Here is an 11020-nt window from a genome sequence, read left to right on the forward strand (position 1 = left end):
ATAAGAAATGTTTCTTGAGCAGCAAATCATCATATTAGAATGATTTCTGAAGGATCATGTGACACTGAAGACTGGAGTAATGATGCTAAAAATCCAGCTTTGCATCACAGGAATAAATTATTAATTAATAAATTAAGTTATTTGCAATTAAATTGCAAAAATATTTCACAACATTACTGTTTTACTATATTTTTCTAATTAAATAAATGCAGCCTTGGTGAGCATAAGAGACTTCTTTCAAAAACATATATTACCAAAGTCCCTTCTATAGACTGATATTACTGACTCCAAACTTTTAAACGGTAGTTTACACACTGCAGAAACAGTATGCTATTCTCCTGAACAAAACCTCTTTATGTTTGTCTGAGAAATTTTCATTTAAGCTATATTTACATGCGTATTTGTGATAGTCTGCATCAGTTATGTTTGGCATCTTAAACTGTGATGGGTAAAGCAAAGAGCCCTCGGCCAACTGTTCATCTCTCAGGTCTGAGGTGGAGGGGTCGGAGTGTGTGCTGGGGGTTGTAGTTCACTACTGATCTCCCGCTGTAGTCCAACAGAATGCGAGCGGGGAATCCGTCTCGTCATACTCCTCCTCTTGGGTTTGCGTTGGCGGTTCTGTCCGGCTGGTTTGACACGATCGCTAAGAGCGTCCGAAGACTCGTCGATGTACGCCAAGTTCTCGCCAAAAAAGTCCAGAAGGGAGGGACGGGGCGGACTGCAGTTGTCAACCACAATGACAGGAACATCCTTTCGACTTTCCGGTGATCTCTGAGACCCCTCGGCTCCAGATTCCAGGTCCTCTGAGTTAGGGGAATTGGACTCGTATTCCGACCAGGATTCTGATGGTGTCTCGGATTCAGAGACTGATCCTGATTCAGATTTTGAAGGAGACGTGGACATGGCTCTGGACCCGGGTCTCGATGGTGGTTTCAGGTCTACCCGTGAGATGGATCTTGACGCAGGTCCTACGGTCAGCCTCGATCCTGGTCTCATCTCATACGCCCCATCTAACCTATACCACGACCTGGATCGGGACAGCACTTCAGACCTGTTATCAGACGCTGGGGTATACTTGCACGACGGCCACCCGAGGATCAGATGTCCGTTCTCTCTGATAACATCGGCATCGAGGGAGATTCCATGAGCCAGTCCTGCCGCGCTCAGTCTTGGGCGGCGATGATGGCGGTGGCGCTTTCTTCTGCGTCTCCGTTGGAGCTGAAAGGGGTCGTTGAGATCCAGTGGCACTGGAATACGGAAGTCCATGGACATGTTCTGGATGTTCTGAGTCCAGTCTGTGGCATGAGCTCTCAGCTCCTCCATCTAGAAGAGAAATATATTACCATTGAAACCAATTTATGGGCGGAAAGTGAGAATAAACCCTGCTTTTTTTAAATACAAATAGTAAAAATGTACGTAATAGCCTAAAAACGTATAAAAATGTTGCCATACTATTTGTTGGACAAATCCTAATCTCACACACTATACACTTACCGGTCAAAATTGTGGGATTAGTACGATTTTTTTTTTTTTTTTTTCTCTTTCATGCTCACCAAGGCTGCATTTATTTGATCAAAAATACAGCAGTATTGTGAAATAGTGTTACTATTGAAAGTAACTGTTTTCTATTTTAATATATTTTAACATTTAATTTATTCCTGTGATGCATCAGCAATTTTCAGCATCATTACTCAAGTCTTCAGTGTCACATGATCCTTTAGAAATCATTCTCATATGCTGATTTGCTACTCAAAAGACATTTCTGATTATTATCAATGTTGAAAACAGTTGTGCTGCTTAATAGTTTTTGTGGAAACCGTGATCATTTTTTTTTTTTTCAGAATTCTTTGATGAATAGAAAGTTCAAAAGAGCAGCATTTATTTGAAACAGAAATCTTTTGTAACATTTAAAATGTGTTTACTGTAACTTTTGATCAGTTTAATGCATCCTTGATGAAAAAAGTATTAATTTCTTTTCTTTTTTTTTATTAACTGTATTGTATATCTCACATGAGATTAATGTGCAAATTGGGATGCAGGAAGCCTAACTGACTCAAATTTGGTCAACTGATTAATCTGTTAAAAAAAAAAGTTTTACAGTAGACAGAAAAGGACCTTCATATCAACATTTAAAGTAACCACAATTCATTTGGTTATGATATAATATTTAGGGGAGGATTTATATTGACTAGTTGGTACTACAATAGTTGGTCACCGTGATTTTGCCAAGTAAGACATGGTCCTGGATCAACATTCCTGTCCCAAAATGTAGTCCTTACCCAATACCTACCCCTAAACCTAACCCAATACCTACCCCTACCCATAACTTTTCCCTAAAATCAGAGGGTAATGAAAGGTGAATAACACTGATGTTTAAGTACTTCACTCTGGTTCTAAGCCTAAACTTGACATAAACTGTAAACTTGTCCCTCAAATCTGATTGGTTGATTGGAAAGTTGGTCCAGGATCAACAAAGATGTAGATCCAGGAACATGTGGTACTTGGTGAAATCACGTTCACCACAATGGTCGACCAGTGTGGAAAAACTGAAATGGATAAATTCTCTCTGTCTCACCTCTGCACGGGTCTTCTTTGACAGCACTCTAAGCCAGTTCCCAATCATAGTGAGGATGGATGCAAAATACGCCAGACCAAACACGATCCACAACCACACCAATGGCTTGTACAGGGGTGTTCCATCTCTTCTGTTCTCTGGAGCAGAGGAAAGAGAAAGGTAATGACTCAGGGCTGGTGGTTAAAAGCTCAGGACTGGTATACGGGGAAGATCGCTGCATGGTTTGAGGATTGAGCCATGATTAATCACCTTTGTGCTCATGAGCAAAGCACTCAAAGCAAAGGAATATTCTGAGTTAAATACAAGGTAAGATCTACCAATAACATGCACTACCATTCAATAGTTTGAGGTCGGGAAGATTTTTAATGCTTTTGAAAGAAGTCTCTTCTGCTCACCAATTTGATCGAAAATACAATTAAAACAGTAATGTTTTGAAATATTGTTACACTTTTAAACAGCTGCTTTCTATTTAAAATGTAATTTATTCCTGATGCAAAGCTACATTTTCAGCATCATTACTCCAGTCTTCAGTGTCACATGATCCCTCAGAAACCATCCTAATATGCGGATTTGATGCTCAAGAAACATTTCTGATTATTATCGATGTAAATACTACTACTAATAATAATAATGCTTAATATTTTTGTGTATTTTTTTTTTTATTTTTTACGATGCTTAGAAAAATATAATGTTTAAAAGAATAGATTTTTTACAACATTATACATTTCTTTACAGTCACTTTTGATCAATTTAATTAATCTTTGCTGAATTAATGTATTAATTTCTTACAAACAAACCAAAAAAATGTATATAAATAACTGACCGCCGTGGCCGGTAATGTATATTGGATGCTCTCAATTACCACATGAATGTAAATCTGTAACAGGTCCGTTACAGTTTGAGGCCTCATTATCATTGACTTAAAAAAAAAGAAGATAATTTAGTCACTAAAACAGAAAATGGAATTGAATAAGCATGACAAAATTCTGACTAAATTTTAAGGACATCAAAAGACAACAAGTATGAAAAAAACTACTACAGGGGAACTACAGGGAACACTGAATTTAAATGGAGTGCATGTAACTTCCTTTATAAAGAGTACTCTAAGTCACTTTGGACAATAGTCTGTTAAATGACAAATTATAATCTAACATCTCAAACGATTCTCACAGATAAAAGATTAGTGCATGCACTGGTCTAATATTACAGCTATTACAATTAGTGTCTATGGCTTTAAAATACAGATCATTAGATGATATAAATGTCTGCAACGTCATTGCTGTCTGGACCACAAAACATCCTGCAGTTCAAGGCGTAATACAATCTCGAGTTCTTTAACAGAATTACCATTCGCTCACATGACATAGTAAACTAAATAATATGTAATGATTATTGTATGTAGACATGATAATTATCTGTGCACCTGCCACATAGTCCCCAAAGCCCACCGTGGTAAGAGTGATCACGACAAAGTACACTGCTTCCAACAAGCTCCAGCTCTCCACTTCCTGAAACACCATGGTCGGCACGGCAATGAAGACTAAGCAGCCAATCAGGATGGAGAAGACAGCGGAGATTACGCGTACACTGGTGGGCTTCACACCCTTGCGCTGTTCAGCAGAAAACAATCATGGGGAAAATTATTAAAAGATGGCAACATCCTGACAACTGTGGGATTATAAATTTAAGAATCAGTTTAAGATCTGCTGATCAAAAGTCCAAACCAAACATCACTTTAACTATATTGTATTTGGCATTCAAGATGAACACGATGGCATCAGTTTACTAATTAGGTTTAATAGTTTCCAGTGAGGAGACCTATCTTCTTATGGAGGCCATGTTTACACCTGGTATTAAAGGGGTCATATAATGGTACATGCACTTTTACAAGTTGATTGTACTGAAATGTGTGTTGGCAGTGCCTGTACACAACCATCATAAAATGATAAAAATCCATCCAGTGTTTTTGTTTTAATCTCCTTATATGTTTTCCCCTGCCTCAAATTGAGCCGTTCGACCGTGTGACGTCACACGCTCGGAAGCCCCTCCCACAATTGTTGATTGACAGGAGCGTTTCAACACAGACCCGCCCTCGCTCGTGAGGGAGCTGTCAATCATAGTCCACGCGGACCGGCGCGCTCATTGTTGATATGCTGGAGCACTGTCTGTGAGCAGAATGGCGTCTAAGCGATTGTGGTGTTCTGTTCTTGGGTGTAATAACGAACACAGCAGTCATTTTAATGTTCCTAAATCCGAACCGCTGAAGACGCAGTGGCTGAGTTTGTTTTCGAAGGGAATATTCCCCACGAGCAACGTCAATGCTTTCATGTTTGCGCGAATCATTTCACACACCAGACTGGTTTATAAACGAGGGTCAGTATAAAGCTGGATTTGCTAAGAAGCTGCTCATGAAAAAAGGATCGGTACCAGCTATTCGTGTTCCTGCTGAACCTCCAGAAGAACCGAAGTGAGTGTAACGTTTTATTAAACTTTATATTAATATATTAATCTTTGCAAATTGCTAGCTGCACGCTTCACAATGAACACGTCTAAGGTTTACACTCAGGGTACATTACGGCATGTTTTCTATGTATGACGTTCTCAATATAATTCATAATCCCACGTTTATACTGAACAACGCGTTATGGTTATTGTGTTATTGTGTTACAAACGGTGTACGCCAGAGCCGGCTCTGGTGTATGCACAGAACAGAGAGGCGGGGTCAGCAAAGCTCATTATCATTTAAAGTCAAATGCACTGAAACGGCGTGCTGAAAACAGAGCTGTTTTTGACCAAGTAAAATAAGTGTTTTCTTACAATACTAATGAGAATTTTTAATTAAAGTATATTACAAACTTTTAATTTAGACCCTAAAGAATCATATTAGCTTGTACAAAAATGGCATTATATGACCCCTTTAAGATGCGTTTTGGTCGATCGGATCACAAGTGGACAAGGCTAAATACAGGTGTAAACGGGGTCTAAAACGTTTTGAGTTTGTCCACTTTCGACCACTTCCAGAGGTAGTCGGAAACGCATTCGCCCGGATTGCTTTCGTAGTGTAGACGTTCCTGTGGTCGGATGCGTTCGAACAGCCACAAAAGACGCCTACTAATGCGGAAACATTATGGGAATTGCTCTAGACAGACGGGATTTAAACTGTCGGCTGAAAACCCAAGTTTGGTTTGAAGATGAAAATGTACCAAGCACAATGTTCTCTCACCATTCCTGATTTCTATCACACACTCACAGTGTTCGGCTGGTCTTTCGGCTGTCAGAGCAGACACGTAAGCTGATGCTCTCTGTGTGTTTTATGTCGTCTCTGGGTGCATTTATATGTAAATTGTGTGAGCTTATTTTATCCATTAGATCGAAAGATCTGAAAAATACCATTCATTTACCCGCCCATAGACCCTCCCCTCCAAGAAATTTTGGTTGAAATTAGACAAAAGAGACAGATTAAAACACATTGATGCAATATACCATCACTTACTGTTTTTTGTCTTCATGCACATTATTAAAAATGATCAATAATTAGAACTTGTTTACACAGTTATTGAACTGAACTGACTTAAGTTGAATATTGACTACTGTCTTTTCAGAGCTGCTTTACTGTCTCATATTTGAAAAAGTTTGATTCTGTTATTTATTTTCCTGTTTATCACTGTAAAGCTGCGTTGAAACAATCTGTATTGTATAAAGCACTGTAGAAATAAAGGTGACTTGACTTAATCTGAATTTGTAATGAGAAGCCACTCACCAAAAACAAAGTCTCAACCCTTGCCACCGCTCTCCGCAGCAGCGTGCCCAGGTGATCTCCAACCCCTGCTAACAGGATCCCAAACATGGGGATCCCCACCAGAGCATAGAATATACAGAACATCTGACCACCTTTCGTCTTGGGCGAGATGTTTCCAAAGCCTGCAGAAGAGGAGAACTTGCGAAATCAACCTCACAAGATGATGACGATCTTAAGTGAAAAATGTGTTCATCTCACCAATGGTGGTGATGATGGTACCACAGAAGAAGAAAGCATTGGATGGATCCCATCTGCTGGTATAATTTGATGTGCTCCTGGCGTCCACACCTGCCTCAATGGCATCAACCACTTTCTGAAGAGAAAAGATGATGGATTTATCTACGATGCTTCAAAGTGTCTACAGAGAATGGGAAGAATTATATGTGTATATATATATATATATATATATACACTAAGAATTATCAATATCTAGAAGAAGTAGAGGTCCTTGGACATAGACTGTATTGTGTATATATATACACACCCGTAGTTATTCTAGATATTGATAAATCTTATATATATATAATTAGAAAGGTTGAATATAAGTTTAATTTTTATTTATTTACTAAAACTGAAATAAAAATAAAGCTAAATAGATTTTTTTTACATAATAATAAAAATGACAAAAGCACATAAAAACAATTTTTTACATTTTAGTAATTTTGTTAACTATATATATATATATATATAAATAAAGCTAGTCAGTAACACTTTACAATAAGGTTTCATTTGTTAACATTAAAAAATATATTATTTATTAATACAAGTTAATGTTGAAGTTAATGTTCAACATCAACAAGTTGTATTTGTTAAGTATTTGTATTTGTTTTCTAAGTGACAAAGATTAATAAATGCTGTAAAAAATATATTTCTCACTGTTAACTTTTTTTTTTACAGTGAGAAAAATATTCTTACAGCATTTATTAATGATGAGACATTATTGTAAAGTGTTACCAGCTGTTCAAAATATGAATAAATACTATAATAGTATATAAATAATATTTAGCATTCTTTTAATTTAATAAAAACGTTTCATTACAAATCAATTATCAGCAAAGTCGATTGATTTTTGAGTTTACAGCATTTATAATGACCTCCATGAACTCTCTCAGACTGTAAGGCGTGACGCAGCTGTGGTTCTGTAGGAAAGCCATTCGAGACGTCATCAGCTCACGGTGAGCCCATTCCTCCCTGGAGGACTCCAGCCAGCCGAACACCAGAGCTCCCAACACCAAATACAGCAGCACGGCTGCCAGGATGGTCAACAGTGTTGAGTACCGCATGGCTACGAGGGGCTGGCGACGTCAAACAAGATGCTGCATACTGTGGATGAATGTTGTGGAAACACTGACAATCATGTGTCCATCAGGTAAGGTGGAGCGAAGAGAAGAACGTCAAGGGGAATGGTCACAATAATGACATTATCTCTGGGTATCATGACAAAAGTATTTGGCAAAAATAATTTGGAGTCACTCAAAAGTGTCATCAAATATCTGAATCTCATTGCACTAGATCACAAAATATAAAACAAAAAGTGACTGAACTTCTTTTATGTGAAAAGTTCAGCTTGAAAAGTGTTACATGTAACCTTTCTTTTGCCTTGACATTCATTTTTGTTTAAGAGCGTCCTTAAGTAGCAATATTTCTAAGGTCACGGTATATGTAATAGAAAACAGAGATTAACTATTTACCTTATGCAATAAGGTTTTCCAAATCCACCGTTTTCTCCTTCTCCTCCTCCATATCAGATGTTTACTATAGTGGTTTACACACTCTTCTTTTCTCCGTACAGCCTCTTTCCCTGGCCCGCACAAAAACCTGTGACAAATAATGGTCAAAAATGCTCTAGACAACCTGAAACTGACTCCAGATCAGCTTTGAGCTTTAGGAGGCTTGACCCAGTCCAGACACATAACAGGAGAGCGGTAAAGGCACAGAGGTAGACAACACATGACGCCATTGAAACAGAACTTCTGGCAAAGGTCTATGAAAACAGATTGTTTAACGGCCCTCTGACAGGATCTTGATGCTCACCAGGGCTCTCTAGGACCTGCTTTGTAGATGCATGGTTACCGTATATTATGGTACAAATTATGTTGTCACTTTCTGTATTTGCAATCAGTTTTATTTTACCGTGTTCCGTTTCATATTGCATTTATATGCACATAAATAAACTTTTTTTCCCAGTGGAATAGAAAAATAAAATACTTTTTGCAAAGAACATTGAATGGTTACGGCTCTTACAAAATGGCATAGCTGATGGGTATAACAAAACAACGCTTACATATTTTATTTATTAAATTAAAATGACTTTGGTATCACAGATAACAGACTTAAGTATGTTTAAAATAGATGTTTAAAACACAGTGCAGTCCAACATACCTTGCTCAATCAAGTAGCTACTGATACATCATATAATAGGCTACAATTGCACACTTTTTATATTAAGTTTTTTTTAAATTATTATTCAAGTTCATTCAAAATAATCTTCCAATTCAAAGGAAATTACTATTGTTGTTATTTTATGAATATTTGAAATGCAACAGGCACTAAACAGTAACTGTTTACCTTAGGATACTATCTACTTACAAATACTCATTAATGTGTATAATCCTTTACGAGGCATGTTCGTGAGGGAATGTTCTCTTACCTTAGCGCGCGGTTCCGTCGGGAGTGTGTGACGGTGAGGAGTTCCCTTTCTCCAGCAGAACACTGTGAAGATACACACACTCATCAGGACTTTCCCCATTCCCAAGTCTTACGTGAACCTGCCAACATGAGAAGAAAAAGAGCAGGGGAAGAGACCGAGAGAGGAGGGGAGGAGAGAGCTCGGTTCGGCATACACACTATTGAAAGCTGACAGTTTATCAATCTGTTTCAAGTGTTTAAAACATTTTTGTTGAGCACTCTTCTCTTTGTATGTAAATCCCTGTGGTATGTCATGATTTAGATTTTTTTGCATTTTATAGGCTTCAAAGGCATAAAAACTTAGGAGCAGTGTTCATTGCTGTTATGATGAATACAAGTGAAGTTTTCACATATTATAATCCTGGATGCTGATTGGTTAATGCATAGAGCCAGCAAAAGGCTTAAAGGTAAGGTAGGCCTTTTTTTAATATATATAAACAGTTCTAGTATACTGATTGAAACTCTCTTCCCACCCTGATAGCAATCAATAATAGAAGTGGTCTATATATTAAAAACATGTACATAACATATCTTCTGTGGAATTCTCAGGACCAAAAAATGTTTGTCCAATCACTGCATTCGGTCCGACATCACACGTCATCAGCGCATTACGTAAGACTGTGCAGAGTTGTAGACACTGGGTGATTCTCAATACTCAAATTGACGCTTCCATGTTTCCTTGCTCCTCCGTCTGATTCAAAGTTAGCCATCTTGAAGGACAACTCAATTCTCTAATTGTACCGCGAGGAACGAGGAGTGAAGAAGCTTCCTGAGGAGCTATGAGAGAGGATTCACAGGTGTATTTCTGCCGAGAAACCTGATGCACATATAAATTCTCCTCCCCCTTCACTTCGGTCACAATAATTTTAATTTATGCTTTACCTTTGCAGTTTAAATAAACCATATATCACACATATTTCAACAGGACATTTTGCTTTATTTATGAATTTCTAAAATAAGCAAACTTCTACATAAGGGCAGATCCCTTGAGCGCAGCTGATGATGCTGTGAGGTGACGCTCAAGTGATCAAGAATATTCCTATGGGCTATATGCACGCATAACTTCCGCGTTTGATGCAAGGATGCTCTTGCGTTTCCGGTTGGGGAGATTTAAAGCGGAGGAAAACCGAGGAAAACGGGATTATGGCAGAGTCTTCAAAATGTACTGTCCTCTCGTCTGTGAAACGAAACTTAAATACGTTTAGATGTAATTTTATATATAGTTATGTTTATTTAATATAATAAACAAAGAAGCATAAACAAAAATGAGGGGTGTCTGTTTTTGTGACTAACGTTTCTTTAGTATAGCAATAGAGTATAAAAACCAGTATAAATTCTCGGTATAGCATTGGACTCTACGATCTGCGGAAGTAATCCAGCATCCTTAGACCTTCACCGGAAATACCGCCGTGCATAGAGCCATACACAAATAAGATGATTTCCTTCAATTCCTCAATCCTCATTTTCTCTATTTGCAGCCTTCCCTCGCATCCTACAGGGGGTGGAGCTGAGACGCGAGGAAAGGAAATGAGAAGCACCCACAGTCATAAAGAGCCACAAACCAACAGCAGCCACATTTTACAGTTCCTCCTGGACCAGAACAAGCTTATACTGCGTTCACACCATGTCCCAACTGTAATTATGATGGCAACCCGACGCTCATGTCCTCAGACTCATATTTATGCGTTTCTACACTATCAACGGTGAAGTGAAGCTGCATCAGTCAGGTGGTACAAGCAAGAGCTCTAAGTTATTTACATTCATTATTATTGTAATGCTATGTGCGTTGAGACATGAGGTAATTTAACACCGTCTCTCGTCTTGTGACACTTTGCAGACTCTGCAGTGTGTGTTGTGTGTTTTGAACGAGGTGTGGTTTTGGAGACGCTCTGAAGGGAGGGTGTGAGCTCATGATTTCAAAGCTAGCTCGCTATTGCTAGCTTCTCTGAAATTACCTA

The 11020-nt window shown here is 38.3% G+C and overlaps 1 protein-coding gene across 1 annotated transcript; it reads right to left on the reverse strand.

Annotated features, from left to right (window-relative positions):
• Nucleotides 1-293: 293 nt before the first annotated feature.
• kcnk4a (potassium channel, subfamily K, member 4a) lies at nucleotides 294-9311 on the reverse strand. Its single transcript, XM_056250178.1, has 8 exons — nucleotides 9025-9311; nucleotides 8066-8192; nucleotides 7469-7697; nucleotides 6573-6687; nucleotides 6336-6496; nucleotides 3999-4185; nucleotides 2576-2712; nucleotides 294-1323 (listed from the first exon to the last, which is right to left on the reverse strand). The coding sequence occupies exons 3-8, from the start codon at nucleotides 7655-7657 to the stop codon at nucleotides 484-486; spliced, it is 1629 nt and encodes a 542-aa protein (XP_056106153.1). The 5' UTR covers nucleotides 7658-7697; nucleotides 8066-8192; nucleotides 9025-9311; the 3' UTR covers nucleotides 294-483.
• Between the last annotated feature and the right edge of the window lie 1709 nt (nucleotides 9312-11020).

Source organism: Rhinichthys klamathensis, unplaced genomic scaffold (assembly GCF_029890125.1).
Source record: "Rhinichthys klamathensis goyatoka isolate OS25496 unplaced genomic scaffold, OSU_Roscu_1.1 h1tg000068l_1, whole genome shotgun sequence".
Taxonomy (NCBI): domain Eukaryota; kingdom Metazoa; phylum Chordata; class Actinopteri; order Cypriniformes; family Leuciscidae; genus Rhinichthys; species Rhinichthys klamathensis.

Bases quoted from the DNA above. Each gene is read 5' to 3' on its own strand.
- kcnk4a (XM_056250178.1), bottom strand. From the start codon at position 7,657: ATGCGGTACTCAACACTGTTGACCATCCTGGCAGCCGTGCTGCTGTAT. The intron at 2,713-3,998 runs GTGCACAGATAA...CCTCTGCTCCAG, and splicing joins CTTTGGGGACTATGTGGCAG to AGAACAGAAGAGATGGAACA. The intron at 1,324-2,575 runs GTGAGACAGAGA...TTTCTCTTCTAG, and splicing joins CAAAGAAGACCCGTGCAGAG to ATGGAGGAGCTGAGAGCTCA.